Source organism: Auxenochlorella protothecoides, assembly GCF_000733215.1.
Source record: "Auxenochlorella protothecoides strain 0710 unplaced genomic scaffold scaffold1, whole genome shotgun sequence".
Taxonomy (NCBI): domain Eukaryota; kingdom Viridiplantae; phylum Chlorophyta; class Trebouxiophyceae; order Chlorellales; family Chlorellaceae; genus Auxenochlorella; species Auxenochlorella protothecoides.
The window spans coordinates 99055-119624 of NW_011934196.1; the positions used below are offsets into that span (position 1 = coordinate 99055).

The 20570-nt window shown below is 63.4% G+C and overlaps 4 protein-coding genes across 4 annotated transcripts in view; 2 read left to right on the top strand and 2 right to left on the bottom strand.

Moving 5' to 3' along the window:
- Positions 1–400: 400 nt before the first annotated feature.
- F751_0238 (Alcohol dehydrogenase [NADP(+)]) lies at positions 401–5409 on the bottom strand (the record flags this gene model as incomplete). The annotated part of the gene is made up of 17 exons (XM_011398633.1): positions 401–469; positions 627–743; positions 863–970; positions 1192–1369; positions 1523–1651; positions 1778–1845; positions 1998–2080; positions 2239–2335; positions 2653–2687; positions 2815–2906; positions 3485–3549; positions 3638–3754; positions 3962–4054; positions 4203–4380; positions 4798–4865; positions 5018–5100; positions 5349–5409. The coding sequence occupies 17 exons, from the start codon at positions 5407–5409 to the stop codon at positions 401–403; spliced, it is 1641 nt and encodes a 546-aa protein (XP_011396935.1).
- A 1113-nt stretch (positions 5410–6522) lies between these two features.
- F751_0239 (putative serine/threonine-protein kinase) lies at positions 6523–11664 on the top strand (the record flags this gene model as incomplete). Its single annotated transcript, XM_011398634.1, has 13 exons — positions 6523–6610; positions 6704–6999; positions 7317–7672; positions 8011–8092; positions 8281–8760; positions 9076–9397; positions 9657–9724; positions 9859–9915; positions 10092–10245; positions 10589–10753; positions 10884–11017; positions 11189–11290; positions 11491–11664. The coding sequence occupies 13 exons, from the start codon at positions 6523–6525 to the stop codon at positions 11662–11664; spliced, it is 2478 nt and encodes an 825-aa protein (XP_011396936.1).
- A 769-nt stretch (positions 11665–12433) lies between these two features.
- On the top strand, positions 12434–16633 carry F751_0240 (Serine/threonine-protein kinase CTR1; the record flags this gene model as incomplete). The annotated part of the gene is made up of 11 exons (XM_011398635.1): positions 12434–12506; positions 12593–13238; positions 13533–14686; positions 14790–14857; positions 14946–15002; positions 15158–15289; positions 15420–15477; positions 15597–15761; positions 15909–15955; positions 16200–16301; positions 16448–16633. 11 exons carry the CDS (start codon positions 12434–12436, stop codon positions 16631–16633), a joined length of 2688 nt encoding a protein of 895 aa, XP_011396937.1.
- A 274-nt stretch (positions 16634–16907) lies between these two features.
- F751_0241 (Exportin-1) overlaps positions 16908–20570 on the bottom strand; it is a gene marked incomplete at both ends in the record, with an annotated part of 8359 nt that continues 4696 nt past the window's right edge. The window contains 11 exons of the mRNA XM_011398636.1: positions 16908–16994; positions 17119–17253; positions 17485–17619; positions 17834–17901; positions 18079–18192; positions 18411–18477; positions 18623–18715; positions 18935–19064; positions 19401–19622; positions 19824–19896; positions 20185–20340. Coding sequence (XP_011396938.1) covers positions 16908–16994; positions 17119–17253; positions 17485–17619; positions 17834–17901; positions 18079–18192; positions 18411–18477; positions 18623–18715; positions 18935–19064; positions 19401–19622; positions 19824–19896; positions 20185–20340 — 1280 coding nt within the window. The remainder of the gene's footprint in view (positions 16995–17118; positions 17254–17484; positions 17620–17833; positions 17902–18078; positions 18193–18410; positions 18478–18622; positions 18716–18934; positions 19065–19400; positions 19623–19823; positions 19897–20184; positions 20341–20570) is intronic.

The following is a 20570-nucleotide window of genomic DNA, read 5'->3' on the forward strand; positions in this document are numbered from 1 at the left end:
GCGTGCTGTTTCCGTGAATCCAGCAGCGGCTCCAGTGCTAGACAGGACGATTCTCTCAGCCGCCATGCTTCGTTCATACCATCCAGAATGCATCCGATCCCATTAGACCTCGGCAATTAAGCTGGATTGGGCGGGAATAGTACTGCGGTGGGTGACCACGTGGGAAGTCCCCGTGACGAAGTGTTTTGTTTTTGCTGGACCCCTGATCAGCGCTGTGGAGTGGCTTTGCCGTTGCGCAGCCGGGCCTCCACACGGTTTGGGCAGGACACTGTGCAACAAAGTGGCCGGCACCCTTGCCCCTGATGCTTTTGCTGCCCCTCAATGTGCTTGCAGATACAAAGCAAAGGGGGTTGGGCCACGTGGGCATGGCCACAGCCGCTGTCAAGCGCTGACTGCCAGCCTAATCCTCCCAGGTGTGCCAGCTGCTGTTGACAAAGCGCTTGCCGTTCTCCAGCGCGTCGAGCTTGGCCTGCAGGGTGGGGTCAGGGGGGGGTGCACTGAAAGGGCAATCATGCTGGCTGACGCGCAAGACCCCACAGCCTCATCCACAGACTGCACTGGGAACCGACCATGCACACGTGTCCCCTCGGGATCACCCTCCTCTCTCCAGCCGCCCCGCCGCGTACCTTCTGGGCGTAGGTGAGCGAGAAGGAGAAGATGTCGGCGTTCTCACGCACGTGCCCGGCGCTGCCGGCCTTGGGGATGACGCCCACACCACGCTGCACATTCCAGCGCAGCAGCACCTGGGAGGAGAGAGGGGTTGAGGCAGGAGTCGCATGAGCTGGCCCGCTTCGGTGAGCGGCATTGCATGCGTAGGGCACAGCACCCACATCGCACGATGCTGGCACCGCTGGCCACTCACCTGGGCGGGCACGACGTCCAGCTCCTTGGCCAGCTCCTCCACCACGGGGTGACCCAGCAGGTCGGTCTTGCTGTGGCCCAGCGGGGAGTAGGCAATGGCCCGCAAGCCCTGCCGAGGTGACGGCGGTGTGGGTGCCGGTGTGTGCTCGCACATGTGGAGGGCGGCACGGCTGTGCACACAAGGCATCGAGCACTCTCACAGTGGGCTGCACCTGGGCATGCAGCTGGCCTTGATGCACCGCAGGAGATGCCCCATGCCAGCCCACATCTCAAAGAGGTAGACAGGAACATGCCAGCAAGGCAGGGGGCGGACCATCCCTCGCTAGGCACCTTGCGAAGCATCCCGCCAACGAGCTTGCGCTGCGGCAGGAAGGGGTGCAGCTCCACCTGGTTGACCACGGGCTTGATGCAAGCCCAGCTCAGCAGGTCCTCAATCTGACCCAGGCTGAAGTTGGACACCCCCAGGTTCCTGACGTGGCCCTCATCTACCAACCGCTCCAGCGCACCCCTACAAGTTTGAGGAGCGGGCGTGTTTGCATTGCCATCTGCACTTCCATTGGGCATGTGGCTGGTGGGTGCCCGCTGGTGACGCTTCTATTCTCACTGGCCCTGGAACGGAGACCATTCCTTGATTCGGCGTCGCCGCGCAGACTCAACCCACCAGGTGTCCTGCAGGGTCACGGACGGATCCTCCTCCTCTGTTCCTGCTTTCCAGGCATGCGGCCAGTGTATCAGGACCAGGTCCGCATACTGGCACCCCAGCTCGGCGATCGACTGCAGCACAGACCTCCTGCGAGCAGGACGCCAGGCTTTCGGCCGGTTTGGCTGGCGAGGGCAGGCGAGAGGTGCCGTTTACGTGGGCATGGCCAGCGTGACACAGTGACAAGGGCATCTGACAGTGAGGTGGTCCACGCACCTCGCATCCTCTGGGGCATGCTCGTCGTTCCAGATCTTGGTGGTGATGAACAGCTCGGCGCGGCGTCCCTGGCGGTTTTGGTGAAAGGGAATAAGGTCAGGGGGCGAGAGGGTGCAGGTCCTCCCCTCGTTTGTCGCCAGACTTGGGGCAACAGACCCCAGACAGGACCCGTGATGACCGTCCATCCTGCTCCTCTCTCTTGCAACAGCCCCAACCCCACCTCGTTGATGAAATCTGCGAGGCCCTTCCCCACCAGCTCCTGGTTCTTATACACAGATGCGCAGTCGACGTGGCGATAGCCAGCTGCAGAGAAGGGAGACGTCGCCGAGTCGTGATCTACTGGCGTTGAGTGTCGCCACAGCATTCAGGCAGGAGCATCTCCCCGCCAGCCTCTCTCTCACATACACACACACACACACACAGGAGGCCACCACGCAGAATACCGCTATTGCCGGACCTACCATCAAGCGCGGTGTGCAGCGCCTCCACACTGTCCAGCTTGTATGTCCCGATGCCGAGCAGGGGCATGACGGAGCCTCCGGGAAGCGTCACAGTGCTCTGTTGCGAGTCGGCGGGGGTTGGCGCCATGTCCTCGGCGTGGGTGGGCGGTGCCGACGAGCCCTGCGGCGCAGGGCCGTCCCAGACTCCCCTGGCCGTTGACTGTAGAATGTTAGCACCGGGGGTGGGGGGGGGGAAGGAGGAGGGGTAGGGTAGTATGGGAAATGAAATTTTGGGTGAGCATGAAGGGGAGATGAGGGATCGGCCACCATGCTCAGACATGAACATGTTCCCAGGGTGGTAGGGCCTGCAATGAGCGCATTCTGCAGGTGGCCCAAGCATGCCGGCAGACACAGCATTTTTCCACAACTCCTCACCCTGCCCCCGGGCGCAGCCGAGGCCTGCACTGATCCTGCGCAAAGAAGAGTGGCTTGCGTTGGAGTCATCTTGATGCGCCTGGTGAACAAGCCCTTCTGTGACATGCACACTGCAGCATGAATCAACATACGCAAATCTGCAAGCTTGCGCGCCGTCCTCACTGTGAGCAGCCTGGGCATAGCTCTGCGACTCCAGGTTCTTTGGGTGGTGCAGCAGGTACGAGAAGGCCTGCCCCGCCCACTCCACCGGTCGGCTGCCTGTGGCGCGGCGGGTGAGGGTGGGAGACTTGCATATGGCGAGCAAGGCAACGAAGACGATACCGGATCTCCGGGTGTGCTCCACAGGTTCAACATACCATCATTTGCCATTTGGGTTCTCCTCAATATTCTCCTGGCGACCCGCGGGGAGGCAAGCGTGCCTTGGACGAGTGCGTGCGACGTGAAAGCCAGCGCAGCAGGATGCGTAGCCTCCCTAAACTTGCGTGACTATCCCAAAGCGCCAATGCAACGTCGATGCCTTCATAAACGTTTTCTTCGATCTGTTCTCGTGCTGAGTGTATCGAGTGGTGGGACTGCTGAGCACGTTTTGTGGCGTGAAGCGTTTGCAAATCGTCACCTGGGGCGCCACTCATCATCTGTAGACTTTGCAACACCCCTTATGGGGTGCAAGCAGATTCCGGCAGCCTTGTACCAAGCCAGAGTACAAGATTTACAACCTGACATCCTCGCGATGCATGCCTCCTCTCTAATGAGATGTGAGACATGAGTGACATGCGCACCAGTGGCATTACATTGCAGGCACAGTGGCACTACCACGAAAGAAGGCCTTCACTCATCAAATGAGTGCCAGGAAGTGCTGACGAAGCGTTTGCCATTCTCCAGGGCGTCCAGCTTCTCCTGCAAGGGGAATAGCGCGTGAATAGTGACACACATGCAACACTGCAAGTGGAGTGTACGATGCTACACACAGAGATCGTTTGCATACCTGCTGGGCTGGAGAAAGAGAGAAGGAGAAGAGGTCCAGGTTCTCCTTGACATGATTGAGGCTGCCGGCCTTGGGGATCACGGCCACGCCACGATCCACATTCCAGCGCAGTAGGACCTGCGGCATTGCAAGGGTGTCATGGCCGTCAGGGCAGGCTGAGATATCCAGGATCCCACCGGTGCCGGCTTCAACCAGGAGCCCTCCCTCGGACTTTGCAAGGCTGCCCAAGGCAGATTCTAAGGCACACAACCACTACATCCCAAGCGAATCCCTTGTACAGGCAAAATCAACCCCTTCGCTGAGACCCACCTGGGCTGAGCTCACTCCAACATCCTTTGCCACCTCGATCACCACAGGGTTGGCCAGGAGGTCCGTTTTGCTGTGCCCAAGTGGGGAGTAGGCAACCGTGTGCACTCCCTGCATGATAGAGGCAGTAGACTCAGACTGAAGGAATGGAATTCGTGTGCCCTGGCTGGAGGCAGCACTGAGCGCAAGGTCTGGGTCTTGTGTGGGAGGCAGGACATCGGTTCTAGTGCAACTACTCAAATGCAGACAGGCATCTCACCTTGGCCAGGCTGCCTTCCACGAGTTTACGCTGCGGCAGGAAGGGGTGGAGCTCCACCTGGTTAACTACGGGCTTGATGCGAGCCCAGCTCAGCAGGTCCGCGATCTGGCCCAGGCTGAAGTTGGACACCCCCAGGCTCTTGACCAGGCCTTCATCCACCAGCCGTTCCAGCGCACCCCTGCACGTATTGTGATGTGAGGGAGATGGAAAGAGGGGAGGGGGCTGGCATGCATTCTCATAGCTCGGGACTCTTACCCAGTGCACTCAGGGCAAGCAAGGGGCAGACAAGGTGGTCCCACAGAGGGAAGGACAAGCACTCAACCTACCAGGTGTCTTGGAGGGTCACGGAGGGGTCGTCCTCCTGCGTTCCCGCTTTCCAGGCATGGGGCCAGTGGACCAGGACCAGGTCAGCATACTCACTGCCCAGCTCTGAGATAGACTGCAGCACAGACCGCCTGCAGGACGCATGCATCAAGTGCTGGGCATCAACAGCTTGAACATCGATGTATGGTGCTGCTTCGCAAGAAGATGTGTGTCGCAAAGGCACCAGCTGTGCCTTGGGTGGACTGGCCATGCTCGCAGCTACATGTGGTACCTTGCTTCTGCAGGTGAATGCTCATCATTCCATATCTTGGTGGTGATGAAGAGCTCGGCGCGACGCCCCTGCATGGTGAGAATGGGGGGCTTCATAGCGTGTCGGATTCACCCAGACATATCAAGGCCCTGCCTGGACCCTCCCCCCCCCCCCTCCCCCCTCCCCCCCCACTACAACTCAAATTCCGCTCCCCAAAAGGGGCAACCTACATGTCACTGACCTTGCTGATGAATGCTGCCAGCCCACGGCCCACCAGGTCCTGGTTCTTGTAGATGGATGCTGCATCGATGTGGCGGTAGCCAACTGCGAGAGAATAGTGTGTTGATCTATCATAGCCAAGGAGCCGACCTGGGTTTCACATCTCTCAGGCAGACCCTGCACCCTCCCATCCCACCTTCCAGAGCGGTCACCAGGGCCTCCTCATTCTTCAGGTCATACGTTCCAATTCCAACGAGTGGTAACAAGGCACCGTTGGAAAGCTCGACAGTGTCTGATGCGCTCCCGCCTGCAATGTGCGAGCAGTCGATGTCAGGATCACCTCGTGTGCACACCTCTCATGCAAACCTGCTTGGGCAGGCACACGGGCGTATGCCCATGCTGGCGTGCGGCCATGAGCAGGAGTAATCCGCACCGGTAGTCATGATGTCGAAAGTGCTTCAGAGATCGGATGCGTTCGAGTTGTTTGTAGACTTAGGTTTGCTTTCGGCTTCGTCCACTGAGGTGCCCTGATTACTTCTAACAGAGACCGCGCGCTCCCAAAAAATGTATGTGCTGATTCAGCTGAGTAACATAGGATTGTGTTACCACTTTCTCAGGGGCTTGCAGCGTATTTGCCCGCGGCGGGCTCGATGCCGAAGACATGCTGGAACAGTAATTCGTTAGGTGATCATCTCCGTGATCAAGTACACTCTGAATCCGTGACAGCAGCCTCGACCTGTCGATGAAGATGTTGATCTTTTGCGATCAAGCCTAGCAGCGTCCCTCCTTGGGAAATATGGCGCTTGCACCGATGTGGCATGTGCAATACAGCTATGTTGGTTTCGCACAACATTCTCATGAAATCCCCACCAATAACAGAGAACTGGACAGTAACCCAAGGCCCTGAGGGGTTCAATGCTTACACAATGGAATGAGCGAGCCCTGCCCCTCTGCTTCTTAAAGGCGATATCGTTGTGTAGTGCTAATCCGATGCCGTCATGTGGGACGTCCATGGCGGGCTTCAGTTTGTCCGAGGGAACATGTACTGGAAATGGACAAGGAAGGGGAACTCCTATTCTGACGAGAATTACTTGGTCGAGCTCAAGCCACTCTGAGCCAGTCGCTGTAAGGCCCGGCCAGACCCATTGGCTCCAGGTCTGCACAAGAAGCCCGGGCAGCTGCGTGTGTGGTCCACCCACTAATAGACTACAACTTATGACATCTGAAAGTCTTTAGGCCATGCCATGTGTGAACTTGTACCTGATCTGCTTGACCCGTTCACAGCTGAACACAAAGTGCAGAAACTGTACCGCGGCATTTGTATTGCGCAATGCCACGCTCCCTCGACCGGGACTTCCAAGCATTGGGCGGGAACTCTATTTCAGCCCCTGCTGATCATGACACGGCGAAGGGTACTAGAATTTTTATTCTCCACATCATTACAAGTCCTCGTTGCAATGCCCAAGCCGTAATCCCGCCTCTCGTCACTCGATCGGCATTGCAGGTTCCCCCGGTTGCAGAACGGTCATGGGGGTCTGGAAGCGGCTCGTGGGCAAGATCAAGACCAAGGACAAGGACCCATCGCCCTTCAATGGTGTCCTCAAGACTCAAGAGGGTATGGCGGTGGGGCCCAGGCGGCTGTCGCGAGATCAAGACCGACGTGGGTGCCGTTGGACTGACCCCGCGCCACCCCACTGGACACCCACAGGGCCGGGCTCCCTCCCCCAAAATGGGACGAAGAAGGACTTACCCACTGACATTCCCTCCCTCCTCAAGGCCCTGGACTCCTCCGATCCCAAGACGTCCGGTCGCGCCGCGGAGGCGCTGTACAATGCAGCCCTGGAGGACAGCGCGGTGTGCCGTGCCGTGTGCGCCAAGCACCTGCCCCGGGCGAGCGCGCTGCTGTCCTCCTCCAGCGCCGCCACGCAGATGTTCTCCGCCTACCTCATCTCAGCACTGGCTGGCACCTCCCCCAGCATCAACCGGGAGCTCTCACGCCTGAAGGTGTGGGTTGTGTTGCCGTGGGGGAGTTGGGACCGCGGGAAGGCCAGGCCTGCCCATCTCCAGTGCATTGGCCCGGGTGCCATGAAGCCCGGCCTACTGTTGCAACGATGACGGTGGGGAGGGCGCGCGTCGGGTCCGACATGCATCCACCATACCGGGGTGGGAAGGAGCCGGCATGCCTTGCCGGAGCCCCTGGCCCCACCAACCTGTGACTCGCGGTCTGCCAGACTTGCTAGGCCACGCATCTTAAACATCTCCCAGCCGTGCACACTCACCCCATTCCAACCCTTCCTCCTCCTCCAAAACCCCCGTGGCAGGTGGCGTCCACGCTGGCGTCGGGCCTGGCCGCCACCCACTCCACGGGCGTGTCGCGCGGCATGCTGCGCGCGCTGAGCAAGCTGGCGGGCCCCAGCGCCTCGCCCGAGGACACCGTGGACCAGCTGGTTGCGGCGCGGGGCCTGGCCACGCTGGCGAGCCGCCTGGGCTCGCAGGACCTCGGCATCGTACGGCGCTGCCTGGACCTGCTCACCGTGGCTGCGCGCCTGCGCCCCGACCCCGCGGTGGACGCCCTGCTGGGCCAGAAGGCGGCGGTGGGCGCCCTGCTGGGCCTGCTGCGCTCCACTGTCATGGATGTGCAGGCCGGGGCAATGACGACCATGCAGGTCTTGGCAGAGTGAGCCTGGAAGGGGGGATCCCTGTGGAATCGGGGCCGACCACCCATTTGTTTCTTTGGCTGGGGAATCAAGGCCTGCGTCGAGAGGGTGGGCGCTGTGCTGACAACGCCAGGGGCTGCGTTGCACAGAGACACCATCATTCGATGCCTGTGTGGATCACCAATCCTGGGTCACAGCAGGCCCTCTCCCCCGTGGGGCCTGGCAGTTGCCCTGTCAAGTGCACTCCTTTACCGACCGGCTCCAGCCTCCTTCCAGGAGCAAAGCCTGCTCCAGTCCTGCCCCCCCCCCCCTACCAGCACCCCCATTCCCGCCCTCCCACCTCCCCTTCCTTCCAAAGGGTCGAGGAGGCGCGGCACGCGCTGCTGGACAAGGGTGCGCTGGAAGGCCTGGCTTTTGTCACCGACACCAGCAGCGTTGCGGTGAGGCGGGGGGGGAGGGAGGGGGGCCCGTGGGGCCGTGACAGGGTGTCAGGGGCTGCCGATGCCTCAAGCCCCATGGGCAAACCACCACCACCACCAGCCTCGCCTCCTTTGTGGTCCACAACCCCCTCCTCCCTGTTCCGCGAGATGAGACGCCTCCCCAACCCAACCCACCCTGGACCGCGCAGGAGCTGCGCATGCAGGCCAACGCCACGCTGCAGGCCCTCCAGCCCCAGGCCCTAGTCATGTCGGCGGGGGGGACCACGGCGGCGCAGAGCGGGCTCTACGACAGCGCCCTGCTTCCAGGCATGCACCGCGCGGCAGAGATCCGGCAGGCCCCCGGGGCGGCAGCGGGGAGCGAGGGGCCCAGTCCTGCGTCCGGCGCGGGCGCGGGGGCGGAGTCTGCTGCAGGCCCGGGGTCGCCGGCGCTGCCTCTCTCCCCGGGGCCGCTGCAGCTGCCGGCGCCGCCCTCCCCCCGGCCCTCCTCCGCCCCCTCACAAAGTACAGACACCACCCCGGCCCCGCCCGACCCCGCGCGCCGCTGCGCCAGCGAGCTGCGGGGCCCCAGCCAGCGCCGCCGGCTGCTGGGCGCCGAGGACGCCGCCGAGCTGGCCGCACGCGACCCTGGCGCGCTCCTGCGCGCCGGGGCGCTGGCGCCGCTGCTTGCGGTGCTGCTGGAGGCGGCCAACGAGGGCCCCCTGCTGGAGGCCGGCGCGCTGCAGCACGCCGTGCTCACCGCGGCGCTGCGCGCGCTGTGCACGCTGTGCCGCGGCGACGCGGCGGTGGCCGCGCGCGTCGCCGCGTCGCCGGGCGCGCCGGGCGCAGCGGGCGCACTGGTCGAGCGCGGCGCGCGCGAGCACGCCGAGCTCGCGCAGCAGCTCCTGCGGTCTCTGCCCAGCGCCGTCGTCCGCGGGGAGGGCCGGCTGGCCTTTGGCGCGGGCGGGCCCCCCTCGCCGGGCCGGGTGGTGTGGCCTGCGGACGAGGGGAGCGGTGCGGCGGAGGGCGGGGACGAGGCGCCCACCCCGGACCCCTTCCGCGCCCACCGGGGCAAGCACGCCGCCGCCGCGCTGGGCGTCCCGGACTCCACGCCCAGCCCGTCTGGCGTGGTCCCGGCCGACCAGGGCTCGGCCTCCGCGGCCACCTCCGCGGACAGCGCCGCGGCCGACAGGGGCCCCTGGGAGGCGCACGCGCCGCGCTTTCTCGCGACCCGACACCCCATCTTTGCCATCGCGGAGGGGGTGCACAGCGAGAGCGACCGCTCGGCGATGGAGGGGCCGGACGCGCTGGGGCCCGACACCTCCAGGGGTAGGGGTGTGTGTTGGGGGGAGGGGGGGGCTTGTCATTGTGTTGGGGATACACACTGTGTGAGGCCAAGAATGCCTGCTGCACGGGGCTGCATGGCGGTCTGTGACGCCACTGAAGCCACAAAAGCAGTGACACAGATTGTGAGGGGGGTGGCCGCTTGAACAGGGGCCGCGGGTGTGGTTTCTATCAGGATGCGCTGTGGCCGGTCACCCTGGATTTTATTCTTCACAAGCCCTCCACGCCCACCAAACACGCACAGATGTCGAGGACTTCTTTGCAGACCACCAGGACTGGCTGGTGGCTGATGCAGACATCGAGCTGTGCCGGGTGAGGGATGAGAAGGGGCTTCAGTGCGGGACCTCGGTCCATGCACCTGGCATGCAAGCGGCCCGCTTCGTTCTGTCGGCCATGGTCGATGCCTCGTCACCCTGCAAAAATGCTGCTCCAACCCTGATCCACAGGATGGCCGTGGCAGGCCCATTAAACTGGGCGAGGGCGGGTTTGGCATAGTGTACAAGGTGATCACGTGCGATGCGCTTGTTGTCAGCGGGTCGCAGCGCAGCATGCCCCGTCTTGTGTCCGTTCAGTCCAGGTTGTGAGGGATCCCGACGGATGGCATGTCATGCGTGTTTGGGCTGGGGGAGTCCATCAAGTTGCGCATCCCTTCCAGCACCCCACCCTCAATGCACCGCAGGGTCTGGCGCACGGCGTCGACGAGGTGGCGGTGAAGCGTATTCGCGCTGAGCAGCCCTCCCCTGCCCAGATCAAGGTCTTCAGGGACGAGATCAACTGCCTGCGCCGCCTCAACCATCGCAATATTGTGCAGGTGGGCTGGGAGTCGTGCATTGGTGGTTACATGCTAAGCTCTCGATGGAAAGGGGCTTTCTCTGCCTCCCCAGATCGGTGTGTTTGCTGACGGGAGTCGCGAGCCGTGGCGCTGACTGTGCCTCACACCTGCTGTCCCCGCCTCAGTTCTATGGTGCAAGCATGCTCCCGGAAGCTTTCTTCCTTGTGACAGAAATGATGACAGGTGGGCATGATTGGTGGGAATGGAGGGATCTCCCAGTACTCCATTTTTCAGCAGAGAAGGGAAAACCCTTGCGGGCTGGGTCTTTCTGTGCAATCCTTGCCCTCCCTGGGGCCATAGGCACAGTTTCCGTACCCGAAGCCTCGCCCCATTCCAATCACCAGGCGGGGACTTGTATGGCGCCCTGCGCCGCCACCCCGAGCTCTTGGCCTGGGACAAACTGGGCCGGAAGGTCGCGCTGGACGTCGCGCTGGGCCTCCACTACCTCCAGTCCCGCCGGCCTCCCGTCCTGCACCGGGACCTGAAGAGCCCCAACATCTTACTCACAGGTTGGGCTGGGAGTTTGTTGACAAGCATCTTCGAGTATTTTGCCTTTGAACCTTGACATTGCAGCCAGGGGACGGCAATGTCACCGCCATGCCCCACTGACCTCACCACCTCCACCCCCACACCCGGCAGGCGAGGGTGTGGCCAAGATCGCAGATGTGGGCATGTCTCGGCGAATGGTCAGCGACCTTGCCACGGCGCAGCCCATCATGACCCCACTCTGGTCGGCGCCAGAGGTCTTGCGGCGGGAACGCGTCAGCGCAAAGGTGCACTGCGCCTGGGGGCCTCCTGTTCTGTTGGGTGGAGTCTAAAGCAATGCTTGGCATGCCGCCAGGCTTCCACCACATGGCATCAAGGAGGTTGTGGTCAACCAGCTAACTCCCCTGCCTACATGCCCAGCGATAGTTACCCCTCACCCATCAATCACTCCATCACAGGCGGACATGTGGAGCTACGGCGTGCTGGTCTGGGAGATCGTGACGGGGCAGGACATCACTAAGTTCCAGCCTCTGGCCCTGACCCGGGTGTCGGAGCAGTCGGTGCGTGGGGAGGGAGACAGAGCTTTGCTGACCTGGGGGATCACAGGTGCCACATGTGTTCTTCCTTGTTCGGCACGACATGCCGGCGGCTCCTGGGCTGTGCTGCTCTATCCTCACATCCCGTCGTCGGCAGCCTGCGCCGTGGCGCTTTCCGTGCATTACAAGTGACACCCACGTACCCCCTACGATGCTGTGCACAGGGCAAGCGGGCGGTCCAGCCGTCGGAGGCGGGGAACGAGGCCGGGACCGAGCTCACACTGGGCGAGGATGCGCCGGCCATGGCGCGCCACATCTTCCAGCAGTGCACCCACCTGTCCCCCGCCCTGCGGCCCAGCGCCACCCAGGTCATCGAGTGGCTGCGCAGCGATATGTGAGGTGGGAGGTGGGCGTGCCTGAGAACGTGTCCCGAGGTGGGCATGCCAGCTCAGCCCCACCCGCCAGGTATTTCTGCGCTTCCAAGATCGACTGCAAATTGTGTACGCCATAGGTTGAGTTTCTGTCATGCGCCAGTGGGCAGCTCTAGGGTGGAGGTTATGCGTGTGTGGCGGAAAGGCACTACTTCCAGGCAACAGCGTCACCTTCCGGCAGCTCCGGGATAAGGGTGCACATGCGGAGTTCAAATTTTAGAATCCGCCGGTCGGGCCCGCGGCCGCGCCAGCGAAGGCATATGGGACGATGGAAACCCCAGCGAAATCTGTCGAGCACAGTGCCGGACGTCCCGCAGCACAACCCGCCCCATGGCTGGTGTCGTACGTCATGTGCACTCCCCGTGGGTGCTCCCGCATGGTACTTCACCCACCAGGGGGACGTTCCTCTCGGGGACGTGCAGGATGTAAAAGCGATCAAATTACTTTATTAAGATCGGAATTGGGTCTGCACAGCGACGTAGAGCATCTAGAGGGTTGATGTTCCGACGATATTGTGCCGGGGTGCCTAGTTTCAGACTTCCGGTGTACGAAAGGAAAGAACCGCCCGCCGAGGATCCCGCACATGGGGTTGCAAAATGGGCGGAAAGAAGGTGAGCTGGGCCAGCACCGATAAGGCATCCACGATAAGCGATATAATGTTCATCCAGAGCCTTACAAGGGTTGTGTAGCACCCCGGTGAGGGCTTCCAGTTTCCGGTCCTTTCTCCGTCGTCGCCATGAACCTGTGGAGACGGATTCGGAGCGGCAGGACCAAGCCAACCAAGGTCATCGCCCCACTCGGCCCTCGTGGTGAGCCGCCCATGGGGCATCTGATGTCGTCATCCTAAAAGGTCACGACACCGTCTGACCCTGCCGGCCCCCCACCCCATGCACAGGCCTCGTGGGCCTGCCGGCCCCCCCGCCCCTCTCCCTGCCACGGGAGGAGATGCTGCGCCGTCTGGACAGCCGGGACACCATCGTGGCCACCCAGGCCGCGGAGTCCCTCTACCCCCTGGCCTCGGAGGACAGGGCGCTGGCTGCCAGCATTGCCATGGAGCACCTGTCCTCCCTCCTGGCCCTGCTCGCCAGCCACCGCCAGCACACACAGCTCCACGCCGCGTACCTCCTTTCCTCCCTCCCCGGCGCCTCCCCACCCGTCGACGGCCTCCTGGCCGGTAGCCAGGTGGCCTCCGCGCTCACCGCCGCCCTGTCCGACACGGTCAGCCCGGGGGTGGCCCGTGGCGTGCTTCGCGCACTGAGCAAGATGCTGGCCCCTCCCGCGACCGAGACCGTGGCGGCGGTGAACGCCCTGGTCGCCTGCGACGGCCTGAGGGTCGTCGCCCAGGGCCTGCGGGCGGGGGACCCGGGCATCGCGCGGCGCAGCTTGCACATCATCCGCGCCGCCAGCGCGCTGCAGCCGGGCGCCACCTGGCGGGAGCTGAGCGTGGCGGGGGTGGCGGCGCCGGCCCTCCTCGCCCTCCTCCGCGTTGGGCACCTCGACACCCAGGCCGAGGTGCTCTGGATCCTGCAGTGCCTCAGCCCGTGAGTCATGAGTGGGGGCCCGGGTGTCTGCTGAGGCTGGGCATTTGGGGTAGAAATGGTGTGCTGGAATGCATCATGATGTTTGGTGTCCATATGCTCTTGCGGTTGCTGAAGTCAGTGCCTGAGCTGGCAGTCATGTTCCTAGAGAGCAGTATCCTGGGGCGACAGTCGCTGTCACCGCTCTTAAGTTTGCCTCCTTTGGCCTTCTCAATCTCATGACAGTCCGACTCCCTCGCTCCCCCTTCCCTCCTCATCCCTCCCCCCCCCGAAAAAAAAAGTACACACCCCGTGCAGGTCGCAGGAGGCAGCCGCCGCGCTGGTGGAGGGGGGGGTGGAGGAGGCGCTGACCCTCCTCGCCGCCACCAGCCCCGCCCCGGAGCTGCGCATGCAGGCCAGTGTCACACTGGGCCTGCTGCAGAATGCCTCGCGCGTGCCCGACGGCTCGGCCGACACCTCCCGCGCCATCGTGGCGTTCCAGGCCCCCGACCCGGGGTCGTGGGAGTCGACCCAGACCCGGGGGCCGACACGGGCGAGCGAAGTGGTGGAGACCCCTGCCAAAGTCACTGAGGATGTCCGAGCTGCTGGTTTTACCGATGCACCATACGCCGCCCAGCTAGCCAAATCCACGAGTAATGCGCGTATTTTCCAGGCACCTCCCCCCGCCAAGGGCCCCGTCACCCCCCTCCCGGTTGAGCCGGCGCCCGGCAGGGACGTGGCGCGTGCGGTCGCCGGCCTGCGCAGTCCCAGCGACCGGAGCCGAATGCGGGCCGCCGACGCGGCGTGCACCCTGGCGCTGACTCAGCCAGAGGCACTGCTGCGGGGGGGGGCGCTGGGCCCGCTGGTAGATCTGGCGCTAGAGCTGGCCGGCGGCGCGGGCGCGGCGCAGCACCCGCTGCTCTCCGCCGTGCTGTGCGCGCTGTGCACGCTGTGCAAAACGCAGCGCCGTGCGGCCGAGGCGGTGCTCGCGTTACCGGGTGCCCTGGAGTGCCTGGAGGGGTTGGCGCGGAGCGGGGCCAGCCGCCACGCCAAGCTGGCGGCGGCCACTCTGCATGCGCTGGCCGAGGGGCGGGCGGGGGCTGCCGGTGAAGGGAGGGAGAGGCCGTCTGCGGCCGCCGCGGTCTCCCCCTTTGAGCAGGCGCGGCAGGCCTCCGATGCCTCCACCCTATCTGGTGCTGCTGACGGCCATGGGACCCCTGGTGGGCCGGGGGCCCAGGCGAGGGGCCTGGAGAGTCATGGAGTCGTGCCGCGAAGCGAGACACGCATGGGGCCGGGTGGCGCTGAAGGCGACGCGGTGACCGACGATACTGCCTGGCCCCTCTTTTGGAGGGAGGGCTCGGGCTGCAGACCTGATGCCATGCAGGCCGCCCTGATGACGAGGGGGATGGTGGACGAGGACATCATCCCCGACCTGCCAGGGGATGGGTCGACCAGTTCCAACCCTTCTCAAGGTGCGTGATCGTGTGGTTGGGATGGCGGAGCCGGTTGCATGTTCTGCACCTTTGACCAACTATGTTGGGTAGTGAGCCAGCGCTCCCAGTCAACCCCCTCCAGGCAAACAGCCTGCCTCGGCCGGCGAGGACGACTGGATGCTGGACGACTCTGATGTGGTCCTGTGCAAGGTGACTGGGCCTTTTGTCAGAGCAAAGTGTCAGCAGAGCCTCCCCATCGGGGAGCCCCATCCTTAGCACCCCTCTTCTCCTCCAACAGGACAAATGGGGTCGACCCTTCAAGCTTGGTGAGGGTGGCTTTGGGATTGTCTACAAGGTGAGGTCCGAGGATGGGTGTTGGGCATTGATGTTGAGGGAGAGATAGGAGTGCGAAACTGAGTGTCTTGTGTAGCCGTGACTGCAGACCTTGCAGCCTGACGAGTACGTCACTCACAGGGACACGCGACGAGGCGCTTCCATACACACCAACAGGGCCGACAGCACGGGGTGGACGAAGTGGCGGTCAAGAAGATCCGCGCAGAGCGGCCGACGGCGGCCCAGCTCCGCACCTTCCACTACGAGGTCAACTGCCTTCGCCTGCTCTGCCACCGCAACATCGTGCAGGTCTGCTGGGAGTGGGCGGCTGGTCGGCGGCTGAGATAACGGTGCAAGGGGCAGAAGCAGACCCTGCATGGCTTTTGCCTTCTTGGCTACACACTGCGTGCCACAGTACCTTCTCCCCATATCCACGCAGTTTTATGGGGCGAGTCTGCACCCAGAGCACCTGTTTTTCGTCACCGAGCTCATGGCGGGTGGGTTTGCCAGGGTGTAAGGGGGAGCGCAAGGTAGCTGGCACGGCGGCAAGCTCGACACCCTGTGCACAATCTATCACCTACCCCTTATGCATGCACAATTCCTCCCCAATGAGCAGGTGGGGACCTGTACACTGCCTTACGGCGACACCCGGAGCTTCTGGCCTGGAACAACATTGGCCGGAAGATTGCGCTGGACGTCGCTCTGGGCCTGAACTTCCTGCACACCCGCCGGCCCCCAATCCTGCACCGCGACCTGAAGAGTCCTAACATCCTGCTCACCGGTGTGTGGCCTGAGTGGCAGGAGTTTGCTCTGGATGGACCATTTGCTTGCTGAGTTAGTTCAACATGGTCTCCCTATTGCCGCCAATGCAAGGCCCATCTCAATCCAGTCCCATCCAATTCCCACTCTGCCACCCCATGATCCGCAGGGGAGGGCGTGGCTAAGATAGCCGACGTGGGCATGTCGCGACCCATGGTGAGCGACCTTGCCACCGCCCAAGTCATCATGACGCCGCTCTGGTCTGCGCCAGAGGTCCTCTGCCGGCAGAGGGCCAGTGTCAAGGCAAGCGCGCCTGGAATGCCCAGGGGGATGGGGTGGGGCTGGGTCGCATCCTGTCATCAGGCTTTGGAGCCGAGGGATGCGCTTGCACTGGACCCTGAGTTGACACAGGTGCGCTGCATTTGTTTCCGATGGTCTCTAGCTCCCCAACACCTCTCAGAGCGACATTTGGAGCTACGGCATCCTCATCTGGGAGATCGTGACGGGGCGGGACATCACACAGTACCAGCCGCTGTCCCTGACCCAGGGGTGGATGCAGCAGGTGAGGGCTGGGGGCCTGCAGGGCAAGACTGGGATTCACTGCCAAGAGTCTTCTGTACTCGCCATCCCTGGACACATGCTGGACGGCATGATGGCACTCAATTCTCAGGCCTCTTTGTTCTCAACAAGACACACCCTGGACCACAGGGCCTGCAGGACACGGACACGAGCGCGAGGAGCATCATGCAGATGGATGAGGGGGCTCCAGCCATGGCACGCCACATCTTCCAGCAGTGCACACAGCCCTCCCCCGCCCTCAGACCCGCCGCCTCCCAGATCGTGGAGTGGCTGCGTGGTGGGACCACGCTCCCACAGAGCACCGGCTCCGGCTGACGACAGCAGCAGCACGGCTGCGACCCATGCCATACTTTTCACCCAAGCTGCTTTTCATACCTTTCTCGATGCGCGTGCACCTTGCTCAAGCCTCACTGAGTGACGACGAGTTGGACAGCTGCTGGAGTGATGACCGAGCGCGGAATCTCTTTTCCTAATTGCCCATTCAAAACTCCTTCCTTTCCCCATGCATTGCCTTGGCAAAGGCCTTGCTGCCACCCCCATCGCCGGATGTCCTCATGCATTATAGGTGTGACAGGCAGGGCAGTCGACTTCACAAGGCATCGATGGTGGGTTCTTCCAGCTTGTGCGGGTTCACCATGCCGGGGATGGCGGCCATCTTCTTCTGCTCCGCCTCCCTCTGCGAGGAGACAGGGTAATTGTGCGTGTGTTTCTTGTTGGGTGAGTTCAAGCGAGGGCTGTGCGAGATGCTCCCCCTCTATCCATCCTGATCCCTCCATACAAAGGAACACCATCCGCCTCACCGCCGCGGCGACCTCGTCCGCATACAGATCCGCGTTGTTCTGATCCGCAAACTGGTTGGCCTGCACCAGGAAGTCCCGCAGGTGCTGCTTGAAGGTTGTGAACTCCTTCAGCTCCATCATGCCCAGCACGGTGGCCTGTAGATGGTGAAGGGTGGAAAGGGGAATGAGGAGTTGGTCGCAAAAAGTACCAGGGCTGCAGCAGCGGTGTGCATCTTTGGGAAGGCCCAATCCCCCATGGCACGGGGGGACCCCCCCTGCTGTGTGACAGGTGGTTCGCCAGGCACCCGCGCTTCGTCGCTGTGCGAGCTCTCGACTGCCCAGCTTTCCAGTATGCCTCTGCAAGACCAAACCTCATGTGGGCCCCACCTGTACTTGTGTCGCCCGCAAGTTGGGGAAGGATGTGGACAGCAGGTTTGTTACGTAATGCTGCACAAACTCGGGGTTGGACGAGAAGTTCCCCGGCTGGCTGGCATCCCAGAGCGGGCCCTTGATGACCTCGGTCTGACGTTCAGGAGGTGAGTGAGGGGCGGGGTGGGTGGGGCCAGCGGATCATGAGTTGTGACAACCTGCAGTTGCCCGAGTGATCAGGCAGCGCTCCTGCTCTGGTGGGAAGCAGGCATGCCTCATGAGACAGCACACGCTCCCAAACACAGCACACCCAGATTCTCAAGAAGTCGTGCACTCCCTCGCTGCCACCCGCCGCGCCTGGACTCACCCCGACGATACAGAACAGGTGGTGCAGGATCCTGGCCTGCAGCTTGAACCCCGGCTTGTGGAACGTATCTGTGAGCAAGAGTCGAGGGGGGGGGGGGTTCCGATGAGACGGAATGTCAATGCGTTCCGCTGTCCACGTTTCCCTCGTGTGGCCTCGAGATGGGGATCACCAAAGACTGAACGGCCGCGGTGCAGGTGCCAGCTGCAAAGCAGCCGAGACCGGTCACCCACCCTCCGCCAGCCCACCTGTCATGACCGCAAAGATCTCCCGCAGCAGCTGGAGGTAGTAGGACTGGTAGAACTGCGTGGCAAAGTTGGACTGCGCAAACATGGCCAGCATTTCCTGGAGCAGGTTGAGGCCTGCGGGCGTGGCGGAGGGTGGCCGGGGGGGCAGATGGGATGGGGAGTCGGGTGACGATGGTTTTGCCCAGAGACCAGGAGCACAGGGCGCACGTGAAGTCAAGCAGCTGCCCGACGGGAGGTCACGGGAGCCCCTGGAGGCGGCACTTGTCACGTCTACATGCCGTCCGCTACCTTGTTGAGATGCGGAGGCAACCACAACCCCGCCATGCCCCCACCTGTGTCTGCGATGTTGCGTTCTGTGTGTCGGAACGCCCAGACGATGGAGTCGATGACCAGCTTGAGCTGCGCACGGTGGAGTGGTGGATGGGTGGTGTGGCGGGGGGTCGCGAGACGGGCCTGTTTGCCCGCCCACACCCGGCGGCCCTGACGGTGCAGCCTTGCCCCCCAGGCCAGACCCTTGGCCCACCCCCTGCCAACACCCAGGCACCTGCTCCGGCGTCATGGTGAAGAGGGTGGAGAAGCAGTGGTTGGTGATGGCTCGAAGCAGGCCGAAGAACTGGAGGCGGTGCTCCGGATAATCCTGTGGTGGATGGGTGGGCGGCCATGGAGGAATTGCTCCCGGCGGGTACGTGCAGAGGCGCGGGCCTTGGCTGACTGGTCGAGTCTGGCCTCACCCTCCCACAGATGGACCACCGGACTGTCGACGTGGGTCGCGTGGTGTGCTGCCCGGCCTGAGTGCCCACCTGCTCCTGCACGCCCTCCCCACCCCCCTTGCCCCCCATTCCAGCACCCCCCCCACCTCAAAGTTCTTGGTGATCATCTGCAGCGTGGGCTCAAACACGGCCTCGAAGATGCGAGGCACCTCCAGCCGCATCCCGTCCTTGAGGCGGTTGATGAGCATGGCGAAGAGGGACAGCACCTCCGCGTCCCTGGCAGGCAGGTGAAGGGGGGTGAGGTCGGGGTTGGGGAGCCGGGGCATGGGTGGGCGGCCCCGGGCACCGCCATGAGGGTCGAGGAGGCTGGAAACCACGGTGCGGGGGGCAGGGCAGGGGCGGAGGGGGGGTGCTCGGCAGGCACGGCTCAGATGCTCTGGAGCCCCTTGCCCGTCCCTCCACACTCGCACATGCCCATGCCCCCACCCCTGCACGCCCGCCCCACCACAGCCTTGCCGCCCTCGGCAACCCATGGCCCCCACTCCCACCCTGGCCCCACACTCCCCTCCCCGGGTACCCGCCAACCCACCGAACTCCCCGGCCAAGACCCACCTGGCGTCGGGCGTGTTGCGCGCGTAGTCGCCCAGCACCGGGTCCATCAGGGCGGGGACGTGCTGGCTGGCCAGGCCCGCAAGGTCCTCGGCCCGCTCCACAAAGGCCTCGATCAAGCGCAGCGTGACCTTCTTCACGCTGCGCATCAGCTTCACCGTGCTGGTCTTGGCCGCATAGGGGCCGCCCGTGCTGATGGCCACGCTGATCAGCTCCGAGTACATCCTGAGTGGGTGGGTGTGTGCGGGGAGGGGGGGGAGGAGGGTCAGGAGAGGGAGGAGCTCGGGGCTGGAGCTGGGGATACCCATGGGGCACCAGGGCACCCCCCAGGGCGAGGTACGCTCATCAGCCCTGCACCGGGCCGGACGCGCCCAGGGACCAGTACGCCTCCTCACACGGCTCCTTCCTTCCCCCATGCACACGCACTTGTACACCGCCAGCATGTCGAGGTAGATGATGTTGAGCTGGGGCGTGAACGAGGGGCCCAGCGAGGAGCACACTGCGGGCAATAATGTGTGTGTGGGGGGTGTAGGGGGGGTGTTGGGGGGGGGTGTAAACGAATGTGTGAATGTTGAATCGATGGTGACCAACTCGAGACAAGCACAGCTGCAGGTCCGCTTGCCGGGGGCCCTCAATCGCACCGTGGGTCCCATCACAGGTGCAGGGCTTCCGCACACTGCACCCAACACACTCCATCCTCCCTGCCAACACACCTTGCCCCTTGCCCTCCACCCCAAAACACACGCCTTCAAACCCCCCCCATTCCCCCCACCCACCCCACACACACCTGACACGTTGGTCTGGAGCACGGTCTGCAGGTTGCGGATCACCTCCCCCTGCTTCAGCACCTCCACGTCCTGCTTGGCCTGGGCCAGGATCTGGTGCCAGGTCACGTTGGGGGGACCCATCAGACGCACCAGGTACTCCTCCCGCCGCCCCGCATCTGCAGGGGGGGGGATTGCTTGGTGTGCATGCCATCTTGTGGCGTGGCATGTGGGGTCGACCGGATGCATGCAGTGCCCTTCTCCTCCCTTCTTCTTGGTCCGGCAGTCAGAATGCTGCACGCCCCCTTCGCAGGCACAGCACCGTACTAGGGTGGGGTCCCACCTCTGCGCCCCATTGAACACAGCTCCCCATCCTCCCCACCCACTCTCTCCCAAATCAGACCCACTC